Source organism: Rhamphochromis sp. 'chilingali' (genome assembly GCF_963969265.1).
Source record: "Rhamphochromis sp. 'chilingali' genome assembly, chromosome: 15".
NCBI lineage: Eukaryota > Metazoa > Chordata > Actinopteri > Cichliformes > Cichlidae > Rhamphochromis > Rhamphochromis sp. 'chilingali'.
The window spans coordinates 25,003,528-25,020,745 of NC_137942.1; the positions used below are offsets into that span (position 1 = coordinate 25,003,528).

Below are 17,218 nucleotides of genomic sequence, written 5' to 3' on the forward strand. Positions count from 1 at the left end.
TACCTAAGTAAATCATTTTACATTGTTGGTAAAAATCTCTCTTACTTGCATAGTTACATTTAAAATCATGTGGCATGTAATATATGGATGGTTCATGTCTTCATGAATGATTCAGCCACCTGTATTTACATATGAAACCCTGCAGTACAAGCAGCACGTGAGTGTGTACGTGCTCGTACATTAACACACACTGCAGGGCAAACGTGTTTCTGAGCTGCTATTTAAACCAGTTTCCTCTCTGACATCTGAGAGCTCCTCTTTGATCTCCAGACTGCTGACCTGTCACACTAACTGAATCAATTACCATTTATTTTAAAAAGCAGGATATAGTCCACAGTGAAACAGCCTGAGTGTTTTAACATGGATTCCTTTTGAAGTTGTAGCATTTGATGGAAACTTGTCAAGCTTAGCAAAATATCTCCTCTGTTTGAACAGGTTACATTTTGACATAGGTTATATTAAATCTGTCCCAGTTAATCTGGTTTCTTATGGTGACATTGCTGCAAAATACATAGATGCAAAGTTTTCTAAAGATAAAAATCTTACAGAAAGAAAAGCTCTGTTTTTGTCCAAAAGTGATTCAGAAGCTTCATTAAATCTAAACATGCAGAGCTATAAACTTCCCATATTGTGTTAATCAGAGTGTGTCCATGTGGTCCTCCAACTGTCTCAGCCCCCATCTGTGAAGTGGTATTTACTGGTGGATTTTCTTTGATGCTCATAAAACTGCATCATTAACCCACTTGCTTTCCAAACTATCGTCAGCTTCACTGAACATACTCGCTGCTAAACGCTACAAGTTAGAACCAGCCCTTTAAAATAAATATTAAAATCACAGATTTTGGTGTATCGAATGTATGTTTTCAGTTTGTTTTTGTCTTGTTTTTTAGAAAAAGGATGAAGAGAGTGCTTCAAAGAAACAAAAGATACTCGTCACCCCTAAAATGAACTTTATTGCTATTCCACAGAGTAGGTATTTATTATTCATGCGAATTTCTAGGTGCCTCTAGCTACAGTCTGAGAAACAGAAATTGATACTTAAGTCACTCTGTCATTATTTATTTTCTTCGTTTTTATTTAAATAAATGCAAATTTCAGTTTTTAAAATGCAAAAACCCAGTAGTCAAATCTCAAAGTTTAATAGTGTTTAAAGGAAGAATTAAAGCCTTGCATATGTAAGTAGAATCACAAGACACATCTGCCGGCATTTACAGCTAAACCAACATGTTTAGTGAAAGTCAACACAGCAATCTGTTTGGCGGAGGAGAGGGGGCTTCAGGGGAAGGAGGATACAGAGAGGACTGAACACATGAGAGCTGAAATGTATACTAATGGAGGCATGAGTCACAAACATGAGTGCACGCATTAAAGTTGTTCTTTCATTGGTTCCTTGGTGATGCATGTCTACCAAATCTACAGTATAGTTGATATACTTCGGATCATTTTTTAAAGGTTTAGCAGAAATTAATAGCAATAAAAACAATTAGAAACATTACTTCTCAGCTGATTTAACATGACAGCGTCAGGTTTCTCTGTGAGTGACTTTGTGTTTCTGACATCTGGTTTCAAGATGCCAAACTCTGGGCTTCCAAACTAATAATGGGTGATGTGGCAACCTCCATTTATGTCAAACATATGGCCAGAGGGCCAGAACTGGCCTGCTGAAGACCCCAATCACACTGGACTGCTTTGGAAAACGTGAAGAAGAGCAAATATTTTTGACTTTTAATTCCATTTTCATAAGGTTTACAACTTTTCCTATCAATAAAAACCTCCTTGAAGGCCATTTATACTAAACCAAAGTAACTAAATAGTAAATAAACAATAACATGAGAAGAGTTCCTGTTTTTCACTATGTAGAATAATGTAGTAGAAATGTGTAATTTTTATAGTGAGTCCTCAGTAGAATTTTTTTTAAACCACACATCTGTTACTTACAGTGCTAACAGATTTCTTCCATTTACTACACCAGCATTTCTTTATCATGTAGAAAAACTGAAACTTACTGTGGAAACGTTTTTTTCTTATAAAAAGATATGTGAGCGATTAAATGCGTAGTAAAACATCTTTACACTGACAGAAGGGGGAGTTTCACTGGTCTGACCCACTTAAGATCTAAGTGGGTTGAATACGGCCTGCGATATAAAATATTTCCAGTTTTTCGTTTTAGCTTAGCTATTCTTAAAAAGCTGCAGGCTGGAGTGGATTGTGGACAAATGAGCTGTTCATCTACACAATGGAGGCTCTGGGATGAAAATCCAGGTTAAAAAAATAAATCTTCTTTTGATATTTATTTAAAATAACATATCGCAAATGGAGCATTGTCTTGTAAATGGAAAAGGAACCTTATTGTGAGTAATCAAAGTTTCACGTCCACGACGTTCCTGCGTCTGTTTGCATAATTGCTTCCTGTCTGCCCCCTCATCTCTTAACCCAGATAACTGTTCACTGTGTCAGAAACACACTTATTCTTCTTTGTGTGTTCGATGTACGTCTGTGACAGAGCGTGTGTGCCCTCAGTGTTGATGTGCTGGGGGGGTCTATAGTCCTTTGAGACACTCTGTCACTGCTCTGTTCTAATACTATAACGAGACCTCTGGGATGCACACGCAGACTTACAGTGGGGCAAAAAAGTATTTAGTCAGCCACCGATTGTGCAAGTTCCCCCACTTAAAATGATGACAGAGGTCAGTAATTTGCACCAGAGGTACACTTCAACTGTGAGAGACAGAATGTGAAAAAAAAAATCCATGAACTCACATGGTAGGATTTGTAAAGAATTTATTCGTAAATTAGGGTGGAAAATAAGTATTTGGTCACCTCAAACAAGGAAAATCTCTGGCTCTCACAGACCTGTAACGTCTTCTGTAAGAAGCTTTTCTGTCCCCCACTCGTTACCTGTATGAATGGCACCTGTTTGAACTCATCATCTGTATAAAAGACACCTGTCCACAGCCTCAAACAGTCAGACTCCAAACGCCGCCATGGCCAAGACCAAAGAGCTTTCGAAGGACACCAGGAAAAGTATTGTAGACCTGCACCAGACTGGGAAGAGTGAATCTACAATAGGCAAGCAGCTTGGTGTGAAAAAATCAACTGTGGGAGCAATCATCAGAAAATGGAAGACATACAAGACCACTGATAATCTCCCTCGATCTGGGGCTCCACGCAAGATCTCATCCCGTGGGGTCAAAATGATCATGAGAACGGTGAGCAAAGATCCCAGAACCACACGGGGGGACCTGGTGAATGACCTGCAGAGAGCTGGGACCAAAGTAACAAAGGTCACCATCAGTAACACACTACAACGGCAGGGAATCAAATCCCGCAGTGCCAGACGTGTTCCGCTGCTGAAGCCAGTGCATGTCCAGGCCCGTCTGAAGTTTGCCAGAGAGCACATGGATGATACAGCAGAGGATTGGGAGAATGTCATGTGGTCAGATGAAACCAAAGTAGAACTTTTTGGTATAAACTCAACTCGTCGTGTTTGGAGGAAGAAGAATACTGAGTTGCATCCCAAGAACACCATACCTACTGTGAAGCATGGGGGTGGAAACATCATGCTATGGGGCTGTTTTTCTGCCAAGGGGACAGGACGACTGATCCGTGTTAAGGACAGAATGAATGGGGCCATGTATCGTGAGATTTTGAGCCAAAACCTCCTTCCATCAGTGAGAACTTTGAAGATGAAACGAGGCTGGGTCTTCCAACATGACAATGATCCAAAACACACCGCCCGGGCAACAAAGGAGTGGCTCCGTAAGAAGCATTTGAAAGTCCTGGAGTGGCCTAGCCAGTCTCCAGACCTCAACCCCATAGAAAATCTGTGGCGGGAGTTGAAAGTCCGTGTTGCTCGGCGACAGCCCCAAAACATCACTGCTCTCGAGAAGATCTGCATGGAGGAATGGGCCAAAATACCAGCTACTGTGTGTGCAAACCTGGTAAAGACCTATAGTAAACGTTTGACCTCTGTTATTGCCAACAAAGGTTATGTTACAAAGTATTGAGTTGTATTTTTGTTATTGACCAAATACTTATTTTCCACCCTGATTTACGAATAAATTCTTTACAAATCCTACCATGTGGATTCATGGATTTTTTTTTCACATTCTGTCTCTCACAGTTGAAGTGTACCTCTGGTGCAAATTACTGACCTCTGTCATCATTTTAAGTGGGGAAACTTGCACAATCGGTGGCTGACTAAATACTTTTTTGCCCCACTGTATATACAAAAAGACACACATAGCTGAAAATAAAAAGGAAGCTTACAGGCCTCTGCACAGCCAGTAACAGCTATAATATGACTGAAAAAGGCTGTAAAAGCATATCGGGAGACTGTGCAGGCAGGGTTTGTTTCCATCTGTGGAGCTGCTGGCAGAGTGTGGTCTCTCCTGCCACAAATGACTGCACTTGATCCGTCACCTCTACGATTTCAGAGGGGTGATGCAGACATCCTGTCAACACTGGAGACACTCGTAACACTTAATCATGCTAACCAGCAAAGCACTGTAATCTCTGTCCCCGTTTTGCCCTGCTGATGAAAAGCTGAGATGACAAATAAATGAGACCAGCTGCTGGTCATATTGGCACATTCACGAGTGACAGTCCGTCTTTGAAATAACATAATGACACTGCAGACATCATTCAGTATGATTTTCACCTGCAGTTTGCAAAGTGCTCAACTTCCTTTAACCTCTGAAAATTCTCTTTTACTCATGACAAAAACTATAAAGTGTGCTATTGTTATTAGAAGAACACCATGCATGCTAAATTGTTTACATCTGTTTTCCTAAACTAAATCAAAATTGACTGCAATCATAATGTGGGGTTTCTTCATATCATCGCCATCTGCAGCCATCAAAAGTTTTTCAGTAAACCCGCTTATTCTGTCAAAACCCAGATCTCAAGCAGGACAGCATCAGTAATAAATCTCTATTATGAGACAAAATTGGCTGATTGCTGGATCAAGAAAATTCCTCCTTATATGTGAGCCAAGTCAAAAGAGGCTGAAAGGTTGAAAATGTCATTTTCACCATACCTTCTAAATGAACCCAAACATAAATGTGGAAATCAACTAATGCAATTTGTTCTGACATTAGGCAGTATATCCCCCTAGTGGCTGTGATCCAATTCTCATTCAATTTAGTAAGTAAATAAAAAGTAACAAGAAAGAGCAGTGCTGGCTTTTGCCAGAAAGTAAAGTCAATGTGTCATCCTCCAGTTCCAAGACGCTTGTGGTCATAACACCATGGTGCTGTTCAGCAAAAAAAACCCTGACTCACTGCATATAAATTTAACAAAAATGAAATTTAACAAACCTCTAATAAATAAAGTCGAAATTCAGGTGCCCCTTTTTGTCATACTGATGCTCTCCCTCTGTTGTCTCCCCCTGCTGACCATCAGAAGGACTGCAGAAGTTCCCCAAAGAGATCCTGGAACGACGCAAGGTCCTGTTCCCAGTTCGACGTAGCTTTATCCAGAAAGGCTCCCGTGCTGTCATCGCTGTGGACCGGCTCTACGTGGACGGACAGCTGTACCGCGACCCCGGCACCACACCGTGGTTATACTGACTGCACTCCAGATAAGAACCCGCTACACTCTTTTCTTATTCATTCACACTTTCTCCTTTAAAATGTGTTTAACCTAGTAATATCAGTAGGATGTCATAGCAGATATAACACCGTCACCCTCCGTCATTGCTTTAATTGGAATGTTTCCGTTTCGTTTCTTTTTTGTTGTTGTTGCTCACAGTTCAGGTGGTTTCTTTCTTTCTCTTGTCTTTCACTGCTGTGGTCACCTACTCCCCCACTCACCTACAAACAACACCCTCTATTTCTCCATATTTTCACAACACGATCACGCAAACACATCAGCTCAACGGCAGCACATTCACAACAGCCTCACAGCACGCACAGACTTGCAGGACACATAAGCAAGCCACGCTTGTTCATATTAGTGAATATTCACACACATAGTCAGACTTATGGAGTCTCTCACCACACTTCTTTTTCTCTTTCTATTTACAAACAAGGGATGTTTCCATATTCTCTCCACCTGTCTAAACGAAACACCCAGCATACATCATTAAACATACACGCACAATTAAGGGCATGCTGAGGTTTGTCACATGGAATGTAAATGGAGCTGGCACCAGAGGAAAGAGGTTAAAAATATTTAACCAGCTTAAAAAACTACAGGCAGATGTTGTTTTATTACAAGAAACTCACAAACCTGTCACAGGTTTAAATGAACTTAAAACACCTGAGTTTCCTAACGTGTTTGCAGCCGGTTATAATTCTAGACAACGGGGAGTAGCAATTTTAATACATAAAAATGTTAATTTTACAGTACTCGATACAGTTATAGATCCAGAGGGTAGATTTCTAATTATTAAACTATCAATATTGAACAAAAAACTATGTATTGTTAGTATATATGGTCCAAATGTTGATGAACCCTCATTCTTCCACGGTTTTTTTAGTGCACTCTCTGAACACCTTGATTGCACACTCATTCTTGGCGGTGACCTCAACCTTGGACTAAATGAAGAAATGGATAGGCTCAACACAACAGGAACTCAGCGTAATTGGCAGTCCACAAATATAATCAAACAGTATATGAGCGACTTTGGTCTTTGCGATGCATGGCGCTCTCTTCACCCCACCAGTAAGGAATATACTTTTTTCTCGCATGTTCATCACTCTTACTCTCGTCTGGATTATTTTTTGGTCAGCAGCTCACTGCTGTGTGACATTTCAGACACTGAGATTCATCCTATAGCTGTCAGCGATCATGCTCCTGTATCTTTAACACTAATGCACAAGAATAATACTACGCCAAGTAAAAACTGGAGATTTAATATATCACTACTTAAAGATGAAGACTTTATTAAATACTTTAAAAAGGAATGGACTTCATATTTAGACTTTAATGACACTCCCGGAATATCTGCTTCTGTTCTATGGGAAGCAGGGAAAGCTGTGATGAGAGGTAAAATAATTTCTTTCTCATCACACAAAAAGAAAGAAGAAAACAAAAATATTCAGGAATTAGAAAAAAACATCAAATCACTAGAAGAAGCCTACGCGTCCCACCAAGATCAGGAAACATTGAACAAAATATGCAAAACAAAACTAGAATTAAATGAAACTATTAATAAAAAAACACAATTCCTTATACAAAGACTTCGCTTGCAGAATTTTGAACACAGTAACAAATCAGGTCGATTTCTAGCTAACCAGCTAAAAATAAATAAAGAAAAAACAACTATATGTGCTGCTAAAGATTTATCGGGGAACACAATATATGATCCTGGAAGAATAAACAACATTTTTAGGGATTTCTATGAAACTTTATACTCACCACAAATAAACCCATCTAAAAATGAAATTGATCTGTTTCTTGACAACGTAACTCTTCCAAAATTACTAGACAGTCAAGCAATGGAACTGGATTCGCCACTGACGCCAAGTGAACTCCAGGAAGCCCTGATAAGTATGCCCAATAATAAGGCTCCAGGTCCAGACGGCTTCCCTGCAGAATTCTACAAAGAATTCTGGACAATTTTGGCACCAGTATTCCACAGCATGTTGCAGGAAATCGAGGAAAAGGGCAGACTACCACCAAATATGAATTCTGCCAACATTAGTCTCCTGCTAAAACCAGGCAAAGGCCCTTTATTTCCCTCAAGCTATCGTCCAATTTCTCTTTTAAATGTAGACCTTAAAATAATCTGCAAAGCTCTCTCAAAGAGATTAGAGAAAATGACCCCCCTCTTAATTCATCCTGACCAAACTGGTTTCATAAAAGGTCGGCACTCCTCAACAAACACTCGTAGATTACTTAATTTAATAGACTACTCATACGATAAAAACATCGAAGCCATAATATTATCTCTAGATGCAGAAAAAGCATTTGACAGAGTTAATTGGAAATTTTTATTCGCAACTTTACACAAATTTGGTTTTGGAAACTCTTTCATAAACTGGATAAGAATATTATACAATTCCCCAATGGCTCGTATCAGAACAAATGACCAGACATCCTCCAGCTTCTGTCTCCTGAGGGGCACCAGACAGGGATGCCCACTCTCCCCCTCACTTTTTGCAATTTTTATCGAACCTCTAGCAGCAGCATTTAGACAGGCTACAACAATTAAGGGCATAAAATGTAAGAACATAGAACATAAAATCAGTCTCTATGCGGATGATGTGTTGCTTTTTCTGCAAAACACACAAACCAACCTCTCTGAGGTAATTACTTTAATAAACTGGTTTTCAAGAGTTTCAGATTATTCAATTAACTGGCCAAAATCTACAGTTCTCCCCATTAACTGCTCCTTCCATAATTCTTCCTCTGCCCCACTGCAATCCGGAAATATTAAATATTTAGGTATTAATATCTCTCCTAAGCTTTCAGACTTAACTAAACTAAACCACATCCCACTTCTAAAGAAAGTAGAAGGCGATCTGACTAGATGGAAATCTTTACCCATATCACTCATGGGAAGGGTCGCCACTATAAAAATGATGATCTTGCCAAAAATAAATTACTTATTTTTGATGATCCCTAACAAACCATCACAAGATTGGTTCAGATCTCTGGATTCATATATTTCCAAATTCCTTTGGAAAGATAAACCCCCGCGTATTAGCTTAAAAACGCTACAAAGAACCAAGGATAGAGGAGGATTAGATCTGCCTAATTTTCACCAATACTTCTTAGCCAACAGGCTTCAGTTCATCTCAGAATGGTTAAAACATACCTTCTTAGTTGAGCCCTGGCTAGATGTTGAACAGGCACTATGCAAGGATCTAGAGATTTCAGACCTACCATTTATTAGCTCAAACATCAAAAGACATGAATGCTTTAAAAGTATCAACATCAGCTTTTCTCTAACAGCATGGTGGGAGTTTCTAAAAATAACGGAGTCTTCATTAATCCCATGCAAACGTACACCTATCTGGAATAACCCTGACATATTACAAAACAATAATATGATTAATTTCCCAGAATGGAGTTGTAAAGGAATTAAATACTTAGAACATATATTAGAGGGAACAGAATTTATTCCATTTGACAGACTAGTTGAACAATATGGGATCAACAAGACAAGGTTTTTAGAATATCAACAAATTAAATCCATAGTAAAAAAGAAATTTAACCTCAGTCAAGTTGAATTACAAACACCACTAAGTGCGGCACATTTTCTTACTCTTAAATCCCCCAAATTATTATCTAAAATATACAGAACACTTTCTAAATTAGATGAATCAATATCCCTTCCTACTGCAAAGTGGGAAGCAGATTTATCAGTCAACCTAGACCAAAACTTCTGGTCTCAGATTTGCTTAAAAACTTTTAAATTAATTAAAAATCCCAGTCTGCAATTAATACAATACAAAATACTTCATAGAGTGCACTATACAGGTCATCGGATGTTCAAGATGGGCTTTACATCTTCCAACAACTGCTCACACTGTCAAGGCAATACACCAGACAATTACATCCACGCTCTTTGGTTCTGTCCACCAGTGCAAAAGTTTTGGCGCGAGATATGTGAAGACTTATCAAAATGTCTGAAATGTAACATTCCAACCTCCCCCTTAGTGTGTTTGTTGGGCAGCTTAGATAATGTCACTTCAGAAAAGAATATAGCCCATATGATCTTCACTGCCCTATGCATAGCCAAGAAAACAGTCCTCATGAACTGGAAAAATAAAAATAATCTTAATTCTAACCAATATAGAAATTATCTATTAGATTACATTAGTCTTGACACAGCCTCTGCCACCACATTAGATCAATTGCTCTGGGCCCCTTTTATCAGCTCCATCACCTAGTGGGGGTGGGGGGTCATAGTTTGGTCCCGCCTTCACTGTTGTGATTGGTGAGGGGGTAGGGACAGGCTTAGGGCGTCGGGGGGTTCCCCGGAGGCATCTTCCTTGGGGGGCTCAACCCGGGGTAGCGGTCACGTCCGGTTGAGGGCTCTGTTGGCTCTCAGGTGACTGTTTCCTCGCGGCTGCGTGCAGCGGGGCTAGGGGAGGGTCTGTGCTGACGGACGTGGGTTACTGACCTGGCAACCTGGCTGCCCCTGGGTGGGTCCGGGATGGGCGTGAGGTTTTGGGGGCGCTCCGTCTCTGGGCTGGGGCCCGGGCCGGGCCTCGGGGGCTCGGGTCCTGGTTGGTGTGTTGCCGGGGTTGTGGGCGGGTGGGTGCATGGGGGCCCGGCCCTGGAGCAGAGTGCCGCCGGTGCATCGAGCCGCCTGGGGGGCTCTTCAACTGGTGGGGGGGATGGTCACATCTTGCAGGAGCTTTCTTCTCTCAGGAACTCTCTGCAGGAGGGGGAGATACAGGAGAGGTGGAGGAAGATCTCAGCCTGGGCGTTTACCGTCTTATGTAGTCTGGAAGATGTGTGGTTGGTGGGGTGGGTGCAGTTTTCTCTGTGGTGGGGTTGGGTGGACTGTCCAGGGCTCTGTGGAGCCGGGGGGCGCTACTGCACTGGGCCCCGGTCTGATGGGCCTGGGCCCCCCTTCCCTGGCGGGTCGCGGAGGGTGGGAGTGCCTACTGGGGTCAGCGGGGGAGCTGGCCCCAGGGAGGGGTTACCTGCCCCTCCCTTCCTTCCCTCCCCATCTCCAGCTGCCTCCCTCTTCCCGCTCCTCCACAACCACCCACACATGCAGGGCCTTGGAGTGGGGGTATGTCACCAGGGTGCAGAGGAGGCTACCCCCCCCCCCCCCCCCCCGTCCCCTTCTGGCTGCCTCTGCCTCAATTTTATCCCACAACTTAGACATTCACATTATTCACACTCTCATTACACATACATATAGGATCTTGGGGGTGGGCACAATCACGGAGTCCAAATCACCATCAGGGTGTATACCTCACCCCTGACGTCGTTGCCCACCTCTCAATTTTAAATACACTTAGTCATTGAGGGTTAGCAGGAGGGACTATGCGCTTACCTGCTGCTCCTTGGCAGGTAGCTCCATGCCCTCCTGGGTTTTAATTGCACCTTAGAACACATATGCATCAACACTACAATGAGCGGGTGGAGGGAGGTTTGGAGTCTTCTCCCACCCCCATTCTCTGCGGCCTGCTGGAGCGGGAGGGCTAGTAGGAGGAGTTGGCCGTCCGACTGCGGTCTGGGGTGTGGGGCCTCCCTGCTGCTGCGGAGTCGGGGTGGTCTGCCTCTCCCCACCGCAGGGAAAAGGGTAACACCACCTGGGTCTGGGTGCAACTCCCCCCTCCAGGGGCAAGGGTACCTAGACCCGGTTTGTAGAGTACGCTTGGGGAGTGTGATTGTGTGTACAGTGTCTCTTTATGTCTGTCTCCACGTTGGTTGAGTGTGGAGTGAGTGCATATGAGAGCATGAGGGTGGGAATGGATGTTTGTGTCTGTGTGTGCCTGTATGTCTGTGTCTATATGTCAGGTTGGGTATCAGACGCCACCTCTCTGGGGACACCTCAGGCCCTCCAAGGTTTGGAGGCCTATCTCCACCCACCACCACTTCCCCTGCCGGTGGCGGACTCCCTCAGGTGTCGGTGTGTTGGTGGTTCTTTGTGTCTGGGGGTGGGCGTCCGGGTGCACACCGGCTCACTCCTTGGCGGCCGCTTGTCGGGGCCTGGGGCCTGGGGCTCGCTTGGGCCCCTTTGGAGGTGGGGTGCCCCCGGCCTCTCGGCCTAGGGCTCGGTCACTCAGGCGCAGCTGGGGGCCGGCGGAGCTCACGGGCGCGTCACTGCAACTCCCCCTGACTTCTGCTCCGCGGCTGCTGGGCGAGCCCTCATCTGGGACTCTCCTCAGCTCTTACTGGGACAGTGGCGCGGCTGCCCCTCTGTTGGTCTTCCATGGTCTCTTGTGTTCTGGGGGCCTCTGGATGTCTGGAGTTTTGATCTCCTCCATACCCGCTTCACACCCTGGAGGACGGGGCTGTGGCCCCCCCACACTCCCTAGCAGATCATTACATGGAGAAACCTTTGGAATGCAAGCATGCTGATCCACACAGGTATGCACACATGGGTATTCACAGACGCGGACTAAAGCTTTCTTGGCTGCTGCCTCAAAGCACACTGTGCGCTGTCTATCTTGCGTGCTGCACAATATCGTTTATTACTTAGTAAATACTGATATCTATGACTAGCTAGTTTATTGTGATGGTGCTTTGTTTTCTCTATTATTATGTTGCTCTTTGTTGTTTGCTGTCTCCTCTGTTTGTTTTTGTTTGTTTGTTTGTTTGTTTTTTCTCCATACAGGTGACCCAGGAGTTTTTTTTTTTTCTCTCTCTCTTCCCCCCCCTTCTCACCGTCTCTTCTCCCCTTTGGTTTTCTTTCTTTCTCTCCCCCTCTCTCTCTCATTCATTCCCCCTGTCCTATTTATTAAAAAAAAAAAAATGACAAAGGATGAACTGAAGCTCTGCCATCACGTAATGTCGCATACTGCTGTTTCTGATGTCATTTAGAAAAAAAAAAAAAAAAAAAAAAAAAAGAAGGACTGCAGAAGGACTGCTGAGCTCCGTATTCTTGAAAATTCACAAACTAAGGTTTGCCATATATTTAATGTTGCGATAATTAAATGTAGTTCAATTACGATTATTATTTCAGTTCAGTTCAGTTTAATTTATTTAGCATCATTTCACAGCGACACTTGCCTCAAGGCATTTTATATTGTAAGGTGAAGATCCTGCAATATAAGAGAGAAATCCCAACGTTCAGATGGCCAACTATGAGCATGCACTTGGCGACAATGGGAAGGAAAAACTCCCTTTTAACAGGAAGAAGCCTCTGTGAACCAGCTCAGGGAGGCCATGTGCTGCGACCGGTTTGGGATGAAGAGAATGAGAAAGAAAGAGAAGAGAAAAGAAAAGGGAGAAGACAAATGTTAACATAGTGTTAATTATGGCAAATGTTAAATATGTAGTTGTGGTATATGGACACATATGGACTACAGAAGAACTGTTCCGTCCATCATAGCAGGTCGAGTAGCCGCCTGAAGCTATAGCAACATAACTAATGGTAGATTCAGGGTCACCTGATCCAGCTCTAACTACACGCTCTATCAAAAAGGAAAGTTTGAATCCTAATAGCAGAGAGGGCGTCTGTCTTCCCAATCCAACTTGTATTACTGCTAACACAGCAATGGCATCTTTACCTTGCAAGCTAATGTATCATTATGCTTGATTATCCACTGGCTTTCGCAAATTTAGTCATATGAGCAGACTGGGGAAATGAACCTGCACCCTTTAATCATCATCCTCTTTTGTTAATGTTTGGCACACACGCACACACAGACACCCAGGCGCAGTAATATGTCCACAGCTGCTCTGTCAGCCTTGATGAGACAGCAGGTTGTCTAATTGACTGACTTGATTGCCCTCATATGTGTCTGTTCACCCATAAAAACCTCATTTATCACTAATAGGACAAAAAAAAGGAGGCGGGATGATGAACGTAAACAGATACCAGGGATAGCTCAGTAGGTAGAGTGGTTGCCCCATGATCGAAGGTCGGGGTACGACTCCACTGAACAGCTACCCTGAGGTACCCTGAGCACACTGCTCCCCGGGCGCTGCATTGGTGGCTGCCCACCGCTTCACTGTGTGAATGGGTTAAATGCAGAGGAGTAATTTCCCTACGGGGACTAACACATACACATTATTATTATTAGATACAGTGGTTTTCTTAGATCTCTTATCTGGCACCTGACAGCATGTGTGCATGCAGACCTGAGTGGTGGAAGTGAGCAAGAGACGGCAAGACAGGGGAAGGATTAGGGAGGGAAACGCGGAAGTTATGTTGTTGAATCTAAAGAGAGAATAAAGAATATTTGGATGAAAAAGAGGGGCAGACGTGAAGGAAGAAGGAGGCAGGTATGGAGCATCAGCTCTATTCAGATGGAAAAAAAGGAAAAAAGTGACAGTATAAACGAGAAAAGAGGGGGAAGCAAGCATGGGAATCACGTGGGTTATAAAATGCAGAGGGACTAGAAAAGAAAAGAGATTTCCATGAGGCATTTTCAAGGCCTGCTGCTCGCTGTGTGAGACAGTGTTTGCTGATTGACAGCTCAGGAAAAGCGTTCAGCCACTTGGGCCTCACCCACTCATCCAGTGTCTCTCTCTGTATCTGCCACACATACACACAACACTCTTTGTAAAATATCGTGAGCTGCTCCCTTTTCTTTCCAGGTAACAGCTGCTGACAGAACACGTCAATCTCAAGGTATCCCTCTGCTTTCTTTGTTTTCTGGTGATGTTTATTTTTTTTTCCAATACAATAAATCCCCATCTTCCTTCTGCCCAGTTTCTTCCTCACCTGCTCTAACCATTTCCACCTTCCCTCTTTGCTCTCTTATGTTTCTTCGCTCTCTTTCCACCACAAACTCCACTGATATGCTTCCCATTCATCCTAGCTTTATCATTTTGCTCCTTCGTCTTGCCGTTTATCTTCCAACTCAGTCACCTCCCACGTTCCTATCAAATTCTCCTACACGTCCTCAAAATTCTGTCCTGGCCAAATGACGATATTTGATGTGTCATATCCACAGGGAAAAAAATGTACAGAGGATGCAGGGTGCAGATTTTTTTTGCATTTATCTTCAACAAGAAACGATGCAAAGATTACCACAGTCAGATTTTGATTGTAAGGAACTAGTAAGTGTAGCATGTTTAAGGATATTGGACATGATATGATGAATGCATCTAAATGAAGGCATGGAAGCATGAGCGAGTAATTTTACTTTGAAAATCCTAATTAAAGGTAGATTAACAGAGAAAAACTGTCTTCAGTTCGAGAAATGAAAAGCAGCTGAACTTTAGGCCGCCCGAAACTGAAGCACTGAGCATTCAGTCTGCAGGAGAAACACTGCTGCACACCTGGAGCGGCACGATCATGTCAAACTGCTGTTTGAAATTCATACAGTTAATAGAATAGATTATCTGTGCCTTTCTTGGCTCTGAAGCACATTACTTCTCCACTTAAGAGACCTCACTCTCACCGCTCCTGTGGCTCTGTCCTTAAATCATGCTCGTTTTTCTTTTCTAAACCTTATAAAACACACACTTATACACACACCTGTGTGAAGGGAAACCCCAGCGCTTTACCACCATCTGGTACTGCACCAGGGTTCAACAATACTGCAGTGTAACAGACACGCTCGCACAGTTTTATCTTGCATTTATTATAGTTTTGCAAATGCAGAAGATGCTGTTAAAAGTAATGCAGAACGTTGGTGATGTAATATGACTCCTGCATACTCTGTGTAACCTTCTAAATGCACACACACCCACACACTGACGCACACACCTTTTTCCCTCACCATTCCCATTAATGAACAGACACATTTTTACAAAAAATGTCAAAAGCTGGCAGCATGCATGCAGATGCACATAAAGACATGCGCATGCATACACAAGCCACACACATGCACACAAAGAGACACGCGCAGGATACTGTAAGATGTGATCAATAGCTATTGATCTGCCACCTTTGGCTTGTCTTGGCAGCGCTTCATGTCAGACATAAAAATGTCCACACCCGGAAGAATGGAGACAAATTGCACACAGACTCACAGATACACACACACATACACATATGAACATCTCTTAAACACACACACAGAAATTAGATTTTATCTCTAAATCATGAAAATTCAGCACAAATCGATAACTGATTAGCAGCAACATTAACTTCAGTCACTGAAGTTACATTAATTCACACACACAAAGACACACACACACACGCTCGCGTGCACTTCTTCATCGCCTCACCTCTGTAGCACATAGTTAGCCAGAGCAGCTCCAGCACCTGACCGCCAAACTCACACACATCCAATCCCAGCATGGTGCCTCTCTGCGGGGCTTTACTCTGTGAGACGGCAGGCTGAAGTAGAACCAGAGAACCTCCACAGGTAGCAACAAAGTGGCAGAGCAGGGATCGATTAAAAAAAAAAGAATCCACAGAAGTGTTTGAATAGAAAGAAAAGAGGTCAGGCAAGCATCTCTTCCTCTGAGGAAATAACAAGAAATACGTATTTACAGGTGTAGAGGGTTAAAGAGAAAGAGGTCCGGCGTGAGAGAAACAGCAGAGGGAAGCAAGGAGGTATCCTTGGATGTGGGTGTGGATGTGATAGGATGTGTGTGAGCTAGGAAGAGAGAGAGAGTGAGAGGGTGGAGGGAGGTCGAGGGAAGGGAAGCAGCAGACGTGAGAAGCAGCCGGCTTTCTGCGCTGCTTCTAGTCTTACATACACTAGAGTTTAGTGACAAAAGGAAAAAAAGAGATCTAAAGGCTGAGGATGCTGTCAGCTGTTTCTGGATGCAGTAAGGGTGCTGGAAGAACAGCGGTAGGCAGACGCTGGCTCAGCCGGCAGAGCTGTCTGCAGTTTAGTGTGTGTGTGAGTGTGAGTGTGTGCGGTGCTCAGACGCTGGCTATCGATTCGCAGACAAGCATGGAACCCCTCCCCTCCTGCATCCCTCCCTCCCCTCCTCATGCCATCAGCCCAGCGACTGCAATGAGCTCATCCTTTTACCCCCCCCCCCCCCACACACACACACACACACACACTCTCCCCCTCCCTCCTCCGCTCTTCCTTGCATCCCCTCCTTCCTTTCTTCCACACCTCACTCCTCGCGCCCCCTCCAACTCTCTCATGCTTTCAATTCCCCTCTTCGTTTTTCATTACTTTTACGAATTCTCACGTGGCGTCCGCTCTCTCCTCCTTCACCTTTGTATCACAGTGTCAAGCCAACTCTCTCTCTGTTTCCCTATTTATCTCACTTCCCCTTTCCTTCAGCTTCATCTTGTTCTTTATCTCCCTCTGGCTTTAAGTGACCACGCCCTGTCAGCGGCATGCTTCAATCACGACGGTCACTGTCATTCTTTGTCTTTCAGTCTTTTTTATATATCACTGTTTTGGCTCCCTATCTTTTCTTCAGATACCTCTGATGCCACGAGGGAGGTTGTGGTGCTGGAGAATACAAAAGGATTTGCTTCCCCCACTTGATAATCAGACACACTCCTTTTCACTCATGTCTACGCACACATGCCTTCTTATTTTGTCATTCAGGGGTTGTCCAGCTGTCACCTAACATACTACTGAAGGCAACTTCTCTATTTCCCTGCTTCTCACCCTCTCAGAGTCTGCTAGCAGTTTGCATGATGTTGTTTGAAGTCATCAGGAATGACAGTAATAATAAAAAAGGAAGTTTATTAGCTTGGCGCTTATCAAAA

At 43.5% G+C, this 17,218-nt stretch overlaps 1 protein-coding gene across 1 annotated transcript in view; it reads right to left on the reverse strand.

Annotated features, from left to right (window-relative positions):
* The window catches only part of arhgdig (Rho GDP dissociation inhibitor (GDI) gamma), a 41,352-nt gene extending 25,011 nt beyond the window's left edge, over positions 1-16,341 (reverse strand). The window contains exon 1 of the mRNA XM_080905551.1: positions 15,760-16,341. Coding sequence (XP_080761677.1) covers positions 15,760-15,832 — 73 coding nt within the window. The 5' untranslated portion in view covers positions 15,833-16,341. The remainder of the gene's footprint in view (positions 1-15,759) is intronic.
* Positions 16,342-17,218: the final 877 nt, after the last annotated feature.